General features: G+C 43.6%; 1 protein-coding gene across 3 annotated transcripts in view; it reads right to left on the reverse strand.

The window, feature by feature from the left end:
• Positions 1 to 11,408: 11,408 nt before the first annotated feature.
• The window catches only part of LOC111145067 (heparanase 2 (inactive)), a 667,951-nt gene continuing 664,032 nt past the window's right edge, over positions 11,409 to 15,327 (reverse strand). For all 3 annotated transcript variants that reach the window (XM_022499683.1, XM_022499682.1, XM_022499681.1), the window contains one exon: positions 11,409 to 11,574. In XM_022499683.1, the coding sequence (XP_022355391.1) occupies positions 11,409 to 11,574 (166 nt within the window). The remainder of the gene's footprint in view (positions 11,575 to 15,327) is intronic.

Below are 15,327 nucleotides of genomic sequence, written 5' to 3' on the forward strand. Positions count from 1 at the left end.
GAACTGCAGTTCCCCTTCGAGAACTGCCCCAAGGTGACTTGATTTCCGTGGCCTGGGGAGAAGACAGCCCCAACAGGGCGGGCTGTCCCCACAGTGCCAACGCTGGAATTCTCTATAAAGATTCTCAATCCATCTGGGAGGCGGGCTGCACATTAGGGGCTTTGTTTAGAACCTGTGCTTTCAAGATTTTCTTAAATTGTGTTATTTAGAGTGGCTGAAGTGTGGGGTTGCTGATGAAGGACATGGAAGGGAGTAAATTCCCTCCCAGATCACCCCTAACCCTTGGTGACTTGGTGCTGCCTGGGGGCTTTGGGCGAGGCTCAGCAGGGGATGAGTTGTGGGGACTGGTGGGACCCAGCAGATTGCACACCCCCTGGGGAAAGACAGGGTCCCAGAATTCATGCCCCCATCACCTGCAGACAAAGCAAGCAACTCTTCCCTTCCCCCCTCCAACTGGTCCCTCCCTCCCTTAGGGCTCACCTTCCAAAGACCCATCTGCTCCACAGGCCTGCTGTAGGCATCGCTCTCTGCAGCCCACACTTGTGATTGGTCTGTCTGTCCGCTCTTCATCCTGCTGTTTTCAGTCACCTTGCTTCCTCTGTCGGACTCTTCATAAGCACGAGTTTTCAGTGGTTGAATAAATTCCATCAGATGGGTATGCTGCCATTCTTCCCTCCGACTGTTAGTAGTTGCCAGTTCCCACCATCATAGTAGGAGGGTCCCAAGGCTCCACATCTGCGTCAACACTTGTTATTGTCTGTTTCTACTTAGCCATCCTAGTGGGTGTGAAGTGATAGCTCCTGATTTCGATTTGTGTTTTCCTAATGACCTATGGTGTTCAGCATCTGTTCATGTGCTTTTTGGCCATTTGTATATCTTCTTTCAAGAAACGGCCATTCAATTCATTTGCCCATTTTAAATTAATTGTCTTTTTATTATCAAATTGTAAGAGTTCTTTATATACTCTGGATACAAGTCCCTTAGTAGATCTATGGTTTACAAATTTTTTCTCCCATTATGTGGTTTGGTTTTTTGCTCTCTAAATGGTATCACTTCTGGCACAAATGTTTTCAACTATGATTTAACCCAATATACCCATTTATAATTCTATCCAGGCTTTTGTGTCAACATAAGTTTTTATTTTACTTGGGTAAATATTTAGGAGTAGGAGAGTGGGGCTGCATGATAAGTAGCTCTATGGTACGAGCTGTAGGGTAAAGTGCCTGCACCTATCCCCCCACCTCCCAGCACTGGGAGTTTTTGCTGCCCTATAGCCTCCTTAGCACTTGACGTTGTCCTTTTATAATTTTAGCCATTCTAGTAAGTGTTGTAGTATCCCACTGGGGTTTGAATTTTCATTTTCCTAATGACTAAAGACGTTGAACTTCTTTTCATGTTGTTATATGCCATGTGTAAAGTGTTCAAATCATTTACCCATTTTAAAATTGGATATTTTAGTTATTATTACTTATATGATTTCTTTAACAGGTATCTTTTTCCTTTTTTTTTTTTTTTTTTTTGCCAGCCTGTGGCTTTGTCTTTTCATTTTCTTTACAGTGACTTTTGAAGAACGGAAATTTTTGTGCTTTTTGTGCCATTGCCTAAATCATCTTTGCCTAAATTCAGGTTCATAAGGATTTCCTCCTGTTTCCCTCCAAAAGTTTTATAGTTTGTTTTGCACTTTAAGTCTATGATCCATTTCACTTGATTTTTGTAGAAAGTGTGAGAGAAATGTTTCTTTTTTTGCATATAGATATCTAATTTTTCTAGCACCATTTGTTGAAAAAAATATCCTTCCTTCATTGAATTACTTTGACACATTTGTCTCGAATAAATTGACTCTAAGTAAGCGGATCTATTTCTGGATTCTCCATTCTGTTCAATAAATTTAGAAGGATTCAGGTCACAGTAAGGATTTTATTGATTTTCTCAAACAGCTTTTGGTTTCAATAATTTTCATTGGTTTTTCTGTTTTTTATTTCACCAGTTTCTGCACTATTTACTATTTCCTTCTGTTTACTTTGGATTTAATTTGTTCTTCTTTTTTTGGTTTCTTAAGGTAGAAACTGACCCATTGATTTGAGACCTTTTGCCTTTTTTTTTTTTCTAACAAGGGATTTGCTGCTATAAATTTCTGCAAGGTACTGGTTTTTCAGGACCCACAACTTTTGATATGTTGTATTTTCATTTTCAGTGAGTTCAAAATGCTTTCTAATTTTTCCTTTGATCATTTTTTGACCTATGGATTATTTAGAAATATGGTATTAATTTCCAACTATTTGATGGTTTTCCAGGTATCCTTCTGTAATTTGTTTCTATTTCATTGCCTATTGGCCAGAGAATATGCTTTGTGTGGCTTGAGTCCTTTTACATTTATTGATGGTCTAGGATATGGTCAATCTTGGTGAATGTTCCAGGTGTACTTGAAAATAATATATATTTTTCTTTTGGTGGGTTGAGTGATCTATAAATGTCAATGAGGCCAAGTTGGTTGATACCCACATTTTAGTCTTCTCTCCTTCATGAATTTCTATGTACTATCCTATCAAATATTGAGATAGTGATATTGAATTCCCTAACTATAATTTTGAATTTGACTAGTTCTCTTCATGGTTCTGCCAGGTTTGACTTCATAAATTTTGAAGCTCTGTTATTTGCTGCATAAACATTATGATTGTTATGTTCTCTTAATGAATTAGCACCTATATCATTATAAAATTACCTTTTAATCTTTGACCCTATTCATTGCGCTAACTCTACTTTGAGAACAGTGTCACCACTACAGCTTTATTTTGATTAGTTAACATGGCATGCGGAAGAGTTTAGGACATGCAGCCCCAAAATATGCCACTTTGATGTTGATTATTGTGAGCTAAGGCACTTGAAACACAGCGGGTGCAAGAAGGGCCTGCTGACCTTCCCTTTTCTTTCTGCAAGCGGGAGATGAAACTCCCGCGGGAAAAAATGCCCTCCCTTTTCCAAGAGGAAAGGAACTTTCTTCTCACCAGAGAAGAGGAGTCTAGGCAGAGCGAAATCTGTACAAATAGACTGGGTTAAAATAACTTCTCTTTCTGTAGTCTCCCCGTATGGTTCAGTTGCTTTTCCACGATCGCCACTCTTTCTTTAACCTAGTATATAAGTACTTAGGCCTAGCCAGTTCTTTGGATCTTCATTCTTGTGGGGGTTCCCCTGGACATGTTAAAAATTACTAAATAAAATCTCTGTGCTTTTCTCCAGTGACTCTGTTTTGTATCAGCCTTAGCTGGAAAGCCCAAGAGGGTCGAGGAGACGTATTACTTCCCCTGCATATTTAATCTTCCATCCTTTCTCTTAACCCATTTGAGTCTTCATATGTAAAACACATTTTTTTTTTTTTTTTGTAGGCAGCATACAGTTGGGTCTGATTTTTTATCCAGACTGACAATCTGTGCCAGACGGAATTGTCAGATTGTGTGTGAACAACTCAGGTGTAATGTGCTGATTACTATGGTTTAAAGTCTATCAGTCATTATCTTGCTATTTGTTTTGCATTTGTCCCATCTTTTTTTTTTTTTTTGTCCCTTTATTCCTCTTTTTATGCCTCTAAAAACATTTATTGGGTACTTCTTTGATTCCCTTTTATCTTCTTTATGGGCTTCAGGACCAGGACTGCGGGGGGCGGGTGCGGATGAGATACTCATCTTGAGTGTAGAGTTTAAAGGGATGTCAAAAAATTTGGAAATCAACTTAACACTATTTTAATTAGTGTTTGTAAAAGTAAAAACTAATGCAAAAAATCTTTAATGAACAAAATATCGAAGTTTTCAATAATAAACATGTCAGTATTTCTGATTTTTCTTTTGGCCTCAGGCTCCAGTATAGCTTGGCATAACATTATTACTGACTGTAGGTCACAGTTTCCTGCTTCATATATGTACACATACATATATATATGATTAAAATGTCATTTTAAAATTTATCTATCAAATTTCACTTAGGTGAAATTTGTTGATTTTCTAGGCTCTTGAAATTTTCTCTTCTTTCTGATTTGGGCTGCCTTTTCTGTCGTTTTTCTGAGAGAAATGTATTTACAATCTCCTATTACGATTGTGAATTTGTCCTTTCCCCTTTTATTTCTGTGAGGCTTTGCTTTACAGACTGGGTTTGTCATTAGGCGCATGGAAATTTAGAACTTTTACTGTTAAAAATTCTTAATGAAATGTCCCTCTCCATTATTCACAGTGCTTTTTGTTCTACAAAAGTATTTATTATCTCTTATTAACATTACCTTTTGTTGCATGGCAGATCTTTTTTTAATCCTTTTACCCTTTAATATTTTAGATGTTTCTTTTTAAATGGCATTCAGTTGGGCTTTGTTTCTTTTTATCTCATCTGACAATCTTTGTATTTTAATTGGAGCATTCTGTTTACATTTTATAACATTACAAATAAATTTGTGCTCAAATCTATCATCTTACTCTTCTCTCTCTATTCGTCCCACATATTCTTTGTTACTTTCTTTTCTTTCTAGCTTTCTTTTAGATCAATTATTTTCTATTTTGATTCCACTCACTCCCCTGCCCCCACTCACTTAGAAATAATACACTCTTTTAATATTCTTTTAGCGGTTACCCTAGAGATTAAGACATTCATTCTTGACTTATCAAAGTTTAATATAAATTGGTACTTTTGCCTCTTCCTTGAAAATGGAAGGATATTAGAATACTTTCCTTTTGTCTGCTTTTAAAATGTATACTATTGTAATGCATTTTTAATTGTGACACATTATTATTTATATTTATTTAATTTGCCCATATATTTACCATTTATGTTGCGCTTCATTCTTTCCTGCAATTCCCTTAGCATTATTTTGATTATTCATTCTTTTTGCTGTCCGCCCCCCGTCTTTCATTGCCCCTTCAATTTCCTCACCTCTCCATGGCCCACCCCACCTATAAATAGTGGATTTCCAGGTATCGGGTGTACACATAATAAAATTCTTCTGTGTTACATTTCATATGCTGCTGTAGCAATGCCATGTACATGTCTTAAAGTTCAATTTAATTTCTCAAAACTGAGGTTTTGTTTTGTTTTTTCTTTCTAAAACCTAGTAACAAGGTGAATATACTTCGAGGCATGCTTCATTTACATTAAATTTGCTCTAAATCGCTGCTTGGAAGACATTTGGATGGGAGTAGTCAAGTCATTAACTCAAAGAAAAACCATGACCTCACCTCTAGAAACAAAAATCGCCAAATTGTGTTGTCTGTGTTAATTTTTGTGTGCATGCATCCTGAAAGGCACATTGCATTTATGTAGAAACAGTGACAAAAAATTTGAGGCTAACTTTGAAACTTATCTAAAAGGTGTATCTAAGTGTGTGTGTGTGTGTGTGTGTGTGTGTGTGTGTGTGTTTATGGACCATCTGATACAGGCTCAGACAGTGGAGAGTCTCAGGTGATCCTAGAGCTCACTTAATCCAAAGCTCTCATTGTAGAGATAAGGGCTCTGAGCTCCAGGGAGACTCAATGACTGGTATAACGTCACACAGTGGATGGAGAGTCAGGACTAGAATCAAGGTCTCTGGACAGAGCAGCCTCCTTCAACTGCCTAAAAGTATAGTCTCCTGCGCCCCCCCCCCCCCCGGCAGGTGTAGTCAACCAGTGAAATCGTGTTATCTCCAGGTGTGGATACCCATTTGGTCTGTAGCCATTGGCTCTAGGATTCTCTAGCAATCTGTTAACCCACTTTGCTATTTGATGTTATCAATTAGATTTCAGATGTGTCTGGTAGAGGGTACAGTGTCCAGTACTAGATGCTTCCTAACTGGACAGCAGTGGAACAACACAAAGATTGTTTTTTGCTAAAATTCAGCCAAGTACCAGGAGTGGTAGGACTTAAGGGAAGGGAAAGGGGCAGAATAAAGCTCCTTGAGGTCATTCTGAAGTAAGTAAAAACAATCCTTTGAATTTAGATATCACCACACACGATCTGTTTCTAACACCCACTTGTCAAATTAAAGAGAGACCCAATATCATTGATACATTTTCTGGTCTCCTAGCTGTCCATCAATATTTTGTGTTCCTTTTTCATGAATGTCTTAGTTTGTTCAGGCTGCTATAATAAAAATACCATAGACAGAATACCTTACAAACAAAAGAAATTTATTCCTCACAGTTCTAGAAGCTGAGAAGTCCAAGACTGAGGTTTGGGCAGCTTCAGTGTCTGATGAGAGCCCACGTTCTTGCTCATAAGAACCTTTCAGTTGTGTCCTCACAGGGTGGAAGGGGCCAAGGAGCCCCTACAGTCTCTTTTATAATCCCATTCATGAAGGGATCATGCTCCTCCCTCATGATCTCATCACTGTCAAAGGCCCCACCTCCAAATACTATCACACTGGGAATCCAACACTTAGTGTTAGGTTTCAAGGTATGAATCTGGTGTGGGGGGGCGGAGATCAAAGACATTCCATTTAGAGCAATGAAATGTAATTGTTGAGAAGTGACTGTCCCACCATGGACTTCATTTCTGAAACCTCTGCATCTAGATGGCACCATGTGACTGACTTATGGCTGGTGGAATTGAGTGAAAGGAATTCATGCCAGTTCTAGGTGGGCCCCTAAACTACCACATACGGTTCTGCACACTCTCTGTCCTTGTGTGCCAGCTGCAGGTGGACGCCCATAGCAACCTTGGAGGCCAAGTGCTGAAATGGCAGACTGCCTACCAGTCTGGGTCCCTGAAGGGCTATGGAGAATGGAACCACTTCTCCATGGACCACGAACTGAACTTTGCATGATCTGTTAGCAAGAAATAAATATCGATTATGTTAGGCCATTGAGATTCTGGGGTTTATCTGTTATTGCAGTTAACAGTTACTTTAACATAGTCAATGACCTCTAACTTGAACAATAACATTAATTTCCAATTAGAGTGCTGGAGGCAAAGCTTGTGGGGAAGAGGAAAGAGGGAGAGGGCAGCACATCACGAAATCAACGATCCCCACCATGTATTAGTTCATCGGGTCAAAGTGTAGTGTGGACAACGGTGGCCCCCATCCTCCACAGAACACCCTGAGAACAGAAAGTTAGAATATTCACATTTTATTACTTCCAGAATGTTACCTCAAAATATAAACTACCTCATGGGCTCTAACTCTCTGCCGTCGCCAAGCTCATATAAACCTTAATATGATCTGATTTTGGAAGCAAATATTAACACCTGTTCAAATCCCCTGCAGAGAAGAGACTTTCCCTGGGAGGTGTTCCTGTACTCATTTTGCCAACTTCCAGATGAATAAAGCTTGGGTTTCTTTTTGCTTCTTCCAAAAATATAATTTATTATATAACATTTACAACTTGAAAAAGGATCCTAGGATATTTTCTTGAATAATAATTAGAAGAGTAAAGTTCACGATGTGGGCTGTAAAGAGGTACCACCCCCCCCCCTTTTCTCTGCTGGGTGCATAGGTCAGTGGGATTTATTTGTGAGCCAGTCATTGGGAACTTGTTCTGCTCCTCCTGAGTACTGGGGGGCTGCTCTGGTGTTTGGAAGGAAGTAGGTGCCAAAGAGGTTAGTTTCTTACATTTTAGCTTTCCTGTTTTAGAGTGATCTTTGCAAAATACTGCCTCTCTGGCAATAGTTAATGGATTTATTATTTAGTCTGGAAGACAAAGAGAAACTTCCAGATCTCTTAGTGGTGGGGACAGGAGGAGCAGTGCCCTCAGAGCCAGTGCACGCTTGGGCGCTGCCTGGCTCTCCAGGACTTGGAAATGTCAAGACTCATCACCTGGGGTGGGTGGTGGGAGGGGTCCTTTAAATTATTCTACAGAAGAACACAGGAAGGAACGGCCAGGAGGGTCACTGGTGGGCTCAGGGGAGGCTGGATTCCAAATGTTACAGCCAAAGTTGGTTGGTCACAACCCTACTCACGACTCATCAGAAGAGCTAGTCCGCTTTACTGCGGACTGGTTCATCTCTGCTTCTGTAGAGTTTAGACACTGCCCTTTTGTTTTCAGAAATAAAGCCACTCTCAGTGGATTTCCAAGGTAAATCCAGCAGCAGCATCCCTCCCAAACATGGGCCTGCAGTGCACCTGAGGAGCACACCTGCAGGTGTGGGGCGTGGCCAGGATCATTCCAGCCCCTCATCGGTTCATAGCCCCACTGGGTCCTTCCCCGGGCTGCCTCAAGGAGGCCTCAATACCTCCTGGTGCTCAGGTCCAGTGGGGGCCTTTCATGTGGAATCCACCAACAAGCTCTGCCATTTTGGAAGGTGCAGGGCTTGGGCCCAACTGCTGGGGAGGGGATGGGGCTACCAGGGTGATGGGCCATAAACAACTGCGGTTCTGGGGGTCTCAGGCCTTAGTCTCATTGTAGCTCAGTTCTGGAATTTTCAAGCTTTTCTCCATCAAGAGATAAGCTAATATCCCACAGTGGCAGCTTTTTCAAGGCACGAGAAGAATTGAGACTTTTTCTTCAAATAACAATGAGAATTTGTTCTGAGCCTTTGTGATAAGAAAGGAGAAAGAAAATCATTCCTAGAGGCAGGAAGAACAGAAAATTGTCTCAACAAAAGGCACAGACTTCTCATTATAACTTACTATGCTTTCAAATAAGCATTTTTGCAAGTCCATTCTTCAGTTTAAAGTGGCTCGAAAGTCTTAGATGATCTTAGCCATGTCTTGTCTTAGGAGGAAAAGTCTCGTGGGAAGCTGGTGGATGAACTCCTTTGTCCCAGGGCCCAACCCCGCAAGCCACTCCCCTGGTGTGCACTGTGAGGCTGTTTTGCTACCGGCTGTCTTGGGTGGGGAGTGTGATAGGGGAATCCCTCACAGGAAGGGATCCCTACTGATTCAGTAATTATCCCCCACCCCAAAATGAAAAAGCCAGGACAGATACCTGGCACCCAAATCCCTAAAGAATGTGATATTATCATGAGTTTCTCAGTATCCTTTGAATAATGCAAATATTTCTTTCATGAGACAGTTGCAAAGTTAGAACTGCAGGACCCCAAATATAAATTTCAATGATTCCCTCTCCTCCCTTTTTATTAACTAACAAAAAATAAAAAATTAAAAAAACAAAAAAAAACCTTAAACCTCTTGGGAGCATTTAATACACAAAGAAAGATCAAAGAAGCAGAAAGGGCCTATCCTCTGCGGGCTGGGAAGCTCAGGGAAGAACCAGCACTTATGTACAAGAAGCGTGCTTGCGCGGAGCTCTGAAGGCTGGGCTGCACTCAAGCAGCAGCGGAGGGGGTGAGGCGGGGAAGTGGGCAACCCTGGGCTTGGTGGTTAAATGAACAGGTACTGGATTATTCCACGCTCAGGCGCCCACTGCCCTGGGTGACCCTGGGCGAGCTCCGAACCCTCTCCCCGCCTCTCAGGAAGGCGGGGGTAGAACCAGCGACTCCTTCATGGGGAAGCAAATTGGCCTGGGCCAGGTCTGGGGGACCTCTGCCTACTCCTGTTCTCATGGGGGCCTGCAGCTCTGCCTGCACCTGTGTAGAGAGGAGATTTTGCTATCTGCATGCCTTTTTCGAAGTTTGGGGAGACAACTTCTTTGTCTCTCTTTTCCAATCTCTTCCTCCCGTGGGCTGTCCTCTGCCACTTCTCTCCCTGCTTTCTACCCCAGTCTGGGCACTTCTCGCTCCTCGCCTCGCAGAGCTGAGGCTTCAGCAGGAGCTCCCGGCTTCCCGGCTTCCCAGCTTCCCGAGAAGGCCGCCTGGGTAGCCTGGGGCGTGGCGGGGCTGGGGTCTGCGCCCCTCTCTCCATCCACCTCCAGGCTGGGCATGCCCACTGACCAGGTCCAGCCCAGTCCTTGCCACCGCCTTTTGCTGACCATAGCACACACCTCCGGACCCGCTGACCCACACGGCAAAATCGAGTCCGCTCTCTTCCTCAAGCACGGAGCGGAGCTGCTGGCTTCCCTCTCCCTGATTCCCTGTTCTCCGTGCGGAGTCCCGGACTTCCTCCCTTATCTCATCTTCCTCCTGTGTCTCACCTCACACCGGTCCCTGTCCTTAGCCCCGGTCCTTCATGTCCTTTATCCTGAGAAAGAAGATCAACCCCACGGGAGAGAGTCTTTTCAGCGGCAACTTGTCTCTTACCCCTCGAATCATACAGGTTTATCGTAATCTTTAAATCGGTCCACTCCGCCCTGTCCTATTCAGGGGCTTCCCACCCACCACCCCACAGTTCTCCATCAGACCTCAGTTTCCAGATTCCCCCTTCCCCCAGGCGGTACATGGAAAGCTTTGTTCTGGGCTCACACTGGCTGGTCTGGGAAAGCGCCGACCTGGTCAGCTTTCACTACCACATTAGATTTCTGCCTAGTAAATGCCCGGAGAAGCACACAGCTCCTTGGGGAACAGGAAGGACGGCTAGATTCAGTTGTGTCTCACAGGGATGACTTTCGATTTACACTTTTTTTTTTTTTAAATAACTTTGGTTAAACAAGCCATTAAGGGCTTGACTGACAAGCCCTTAAGATCCCTTCAGATTTGATGCAGGTCTGATTATTTGCTTGTTCAGTTGGGGTATGTGTGTGTGTGTGTGTCTGCATTCGTTCGGTGGTTCAGTGTGCTTTGTCTTTGTGCTGAAACTCTCTCCCTCCCAGCGACATGACGGATGATGATTGCTTTTTGTGGTGCCTAATACATTGTTCTCCACTCCATGAATATTGTTACCTGACTCCCATTCCAACCCAAGGGGAATCCGGATTCACAGAGGAATAGAACCCTCTTACAAAATCTGGAGTACGATTACAATTTTACTTTTGAAGCACCCGTCTCCTGGAGGAATAGCCAGTGATCGATGCCACTGCCAGAAGCCCAGATGCACACACTCATACATCAGCCAGGAAATGACATAAACAGCTCACCCAGCAGGCCGTCGCTGACCCACCCACTTGCTCCCTGGTGAGAAGAGAGGTGACAGGAAACCAGGGCAACAGCAGGGAACAGACAAGGAGAGGAGTTTGAAGAGGACTGGGCTCCTGAAGGCTCACTTGATGGTTTCCTTCCTCATCTCGTACTGAGGGAAGCAGTCCCAGGCTAAGGTCTATAGTGACACTGCTGTGTGACCCGGATGATGGAGAGCTGTTTCATGGGTCCTGCGAGCGCACTGCCGGCTTCTCTTCCTGGTGTGTGCACATGGGTACATACGGCTCCACACACATACCTTCATCCTTCTATAGGCACAGGTGATGGGTACACTTTCCTTTGGGGTGGATGTGGCCTCCCTACGCAAAGCTCGTGCTATGGCATTTGTCTCTTTAGAGAGCAAGTCTGTGCTGATTCCAGCAGGATGGGGCAGCAGAGACTGGTTTGTTGCTAAGAAGATGTCTGAAAGATCAGGATATGATTAGGGCAGGAGAGTGGAAAGCAGTCCAGCAGGCCTGTGGGTGACTTGTGGGCGTGAGGGTGGTTTATCGATAGCGGCAGGCCAAGGCGTTGACATTCTTGACCACATAGAAGCCCATGGTGACTGGAGGGATGACCAATGTCCGGCCGGCCCGCAGGGGGCGGGGCTTCAGTTCGGGAAGGGTCCCATCGTCCACCATCACTAAGGGCTGGCCGTTCAGCTGCACTGACCTACAGCGAAGACAAATAGCATGGGACTTGTCAGTGCCTCATCACAGCCAAGCCTGGGCAGCCCTGGACTGTCTGCCAGTCTGTCTGGGACTGGCCCAGGGAGCCCTTACTGACACTTCCTATGCCCAAACTCTCAGCTCTGTGTTTTACTTTTGAAAAGCTCATTAAAAAACTCCAGCAATGCTCCGAGAAAGAAATTGCCATGATCCCATTTTACCTAGAGTGGCTAAAGTGACTGGTCCAAGGTCATCCAGCTTGTGGGTCTGGGAGCCTGGATTTGAACACAGGCTGTCTAGTTCCAGAGACACATCATTTAGACAAGTGAAAAGTATGATGCAGAAGCTGAAAAGTGTATTACACCTACTTTTAAAATCATAATAGCAGTTCAGTTTGATTGTATACCTGAAGAATTTTTCCCTGTGGAGTGATGTACAGGCTTAAGATGACTTCAGAAGTCTCCTTTTTAAAAGATCTCTTTAATTTATTTGTGAGATTAGAGAATGAACATCACGTTACTTGTCTAGGTTTGTTCTGAAGGAGGAGAGAGACACTTAATGATTTTCCTTTTTCTGAGAATGAGTTTTCAAATCTTTTTTTTTTTTTTTTTTTTTTTTAAGGAGAGAGAGAGTGCGAGCTGGGGTGGAAGGATGGAAGGAGAGGGGGAGAGATAATCTTAAGTAGGCTCCATATCCATAACCAGTGTGGAGACCAACTCGGGCTCGATCTCATGACCCTGAGATCATGATTAAGCGTTGGACTCTCTACTGACTAAGCCACTTAGGTGTCCTTTATATCTCATATTTTACGGATGTTTCTGTTCCAGCAACATGGTGGAGTAGGTGATAAAGTAGGGGTTTTCTAACTCCCGCTCACCCATCCTGCTTGCTTTTCTTCTTCCTGTGGACCAGCCGTCTTCAATCCTGAGAAGAGGGCCACATACAGAGTATACTTAGGAGAAAGGGAAGTAGCTCATCACCCATCCTTGGCCTGTGGTACAGAATCCAAAAAACTTCCCAGCTGTTCCTGGAATGACTTGTACAGCCATGTATCCAGATTGAAGCTCAGTTTTCTGGGTTAGAAGAAAAGGCCAGAGCCAGACCACCCTAGAAATAAGGCCGTGAATTCACCCTCAGAAAATCAATGTTGCATAGTGATGACTGTTTTGGGGTCCTGCCCGACCTCCAATGTGATGACAATGCAGTGATATTATCTGAGCTGTAAAGAGAATGAAATGTTACACACTGATATAGAGGTCTTTGTTCCGTGTTCCTGCTGTTCTGTGAGTGGTAGACAGGTTTGGAGAGAGATGGTTAGCACAGCAGACTGGAGAATTCCCAGAGATAAGTGAGCTGTGAGTTGCTCCCAACAGAGGGCAAGGCAGGGAGGCAGGTCCAGGCCCGGTCCCACATCGATAAGTTTGGGTCTGATCCAGATCCAACAGGCCAGAGACAGCCACCCTCCTCTTACTGGTGTGACTAAGGAATGACAGAGTGAGCAGGGGACTCCTGTGTGGAAAGCCAGACCTGCCTCTGGAAAAGTACAGAAGTAGGAGAACTGAGATCTGGTAAGTATTGACCTCATCAAAACTGGAAGGAGCTTTTGCTCCAAATTTAAGTGACTACCTCTGGTGAAGAGAGCCTATTCACTGGACTGGGAGGTGGGGTAAGGAGAAGGGGTCCAGTTGCAAAAGACAAAAAAAAAAAAAAAAGAAAGCCAGAACAGGTCTTCACAGCGTACTTTCATTATTTTGTTTCAGGTGGTGTGATATCCAACAACCAGACATATATATGCACCATCAAATACAAGTTCAATAATACTAATTAATCTTTCCAATGCATCCTCAGTTAATATCACTGCTCTACTTGAAGACCTTCAATGATCCCTCTTGCATACGGAACCGCGAGCAAGCCCTCCCCATAAGGAATGAGATAATGTCCTTTTAGCATCACACCATCCCAGAGCATTGCTCTATGTCTGGGTTCTGGGAAGTGTGATAAGCAAGCCTTTGAATGTCTATATTGTTATTCTCTAACAGGACCCATTCTGCTTTCCTTGTTGGTTATTTGTAAAAAGCTAACCCAAGTGTGGGTTGAAACAGGGGGCATGGTTGAGATTCTGGGGACGGATCTCTAATTCCAGGAGCCCAGTCACTCACTCACTTAGACAGTCACCTCCCTTCCAGAGCTTTCCCATCTGTGCAATTGCTGTAGGCTCCAGGACCAGGGACATGGAGTACAAAGTATGGGACGCTCTGACAGCATAACCAGTCCCGCAAGTAGGAGATGGGGTTTTGTTATTAATTCTTTTCACCATAGCTGCGGGTAAACTTACTGGTCCTTGTACTTGACTGCTCTCGGGACTGACAAGTTTCATGGCTCCTTCTTAAAGTCCTCTCTTCCCTTGGTTCCCATGGTATCTCTGTCTCTCTCTCACCCCCATTCTCCTTCTCCTTCATTTCTGCAAGTGGTTGCCTGTTAAGAGGGACTGTTCGCTTCTACCTGTCTCATATATTGGGGTTCTTGGTGCCTTGTCCTTGGACCTCTTCTCCCACACTCCATACTCCCACTGAGTGCTGTCACCCACACCCAGAACTTTGTTATCCATGTCAATTCTCCCCAAACATAGCTTAGATCCTTCTTCTAACTAATGCCATCTCCACTTGGCTGTCCCACAGGAACTACAAAGCCACTATGTCCAAAGTAAAAATGGTATCCTCAAACCCTGTCCTTTTCTTAGCCTTTTTTGTGTTGGGGCCACCATCTACCCAATGACCTAAGCCAGAAAGCTGGTCATCTGGGATTTCTCCCCCAATTCCCACGTCGGGTGTCACAAAGTCAATTCTACCTTTTAATATTTTTCATATCTGCTTCTTTCTCTCTGCTAGTGCTACTAACTTAGTTCAGAACTTGCCATGTAACTGATCTCTTTGCCCCCTGCCTTGCCTTCCTCCTGCTGCTTGCCACATTGCTGACAGAGCAATCAATTTCTGTCACTGCTTTAAACTCTTCAGCATCTCCCCGTGCCTTCCACTTTCACGTGGACAATGAAGCCCCATTCTGGCTAGCTCTCCAGTCTTGGGTCCTGCCAGTACCCCCGACCCCAATGCTAACTATGGCTCCCTGGCCTCTGGGGGTGAGCATGGGCTGATTGGCTGTTCTTTTCAGGTCATCACCAACATATGCACAAACAAAGATTGTTTCACAGTGAAAAGCTAGTTAAATCTTGCTCATAAATGAAATAAATAGTTCTCAAATGACAACGTAAGTAGATATTGTTGGGAATGAAGTATGAAAGTTCATTTAAAAGTATAGTAAATATTTTTCAAGTGTAAGTACCAGTAGACACTGTTGGGATTAATAAGACACAAGTTCATTTAAAACTGTTATAAAATTCCTAATAGCTTTTTTGGGAGGAGAGGGGCATCATGTGCTTTTTTCAAGCAAGAGATTTTAAAGATTTTATTTATTTATTTGAGAGAGATAGAGAGAGAGCGAGAGAGCGAGCAGAGGTGGGAGGAGCAGAGCCTGACACGGGGTAGGGCACTCAACTTCAGGACCCTGAAATCATGCCCTGAGCTGAAACCAAGAGTCAGACACTTAACTGACTGAGTCACCGAAGTGCCCCTCAAGCAAGAGATTTTTTTTTTAAGATTTTATTTATTTATTTGAGAGAGAAAGAGAGAGAGAGAGAGAGAGAGAGCATGAGAGGGCAGAAGGTTAGAGGGAGAAGCAGACTCCCAATGGAGTTGGAAGC

The sequence above is a fragment of the Enhydra lutris genome, unplaced genomic scaffold, assembly GCF_002288905.1.
Source record: "Enhydra lutris kenyoni isolate GAN:26980312 unplaced genomic scaffold, ASM228890v2 scaffoldscaffold12, whole genome shotgun sequence".
NCBI classification, from domain to species: domain Eukaryota; kingdom Metazoa; phylum Chordata; class Mammalia; order Carnivora; family Mustelidae; genus Enhydra; species Enhydra lutris.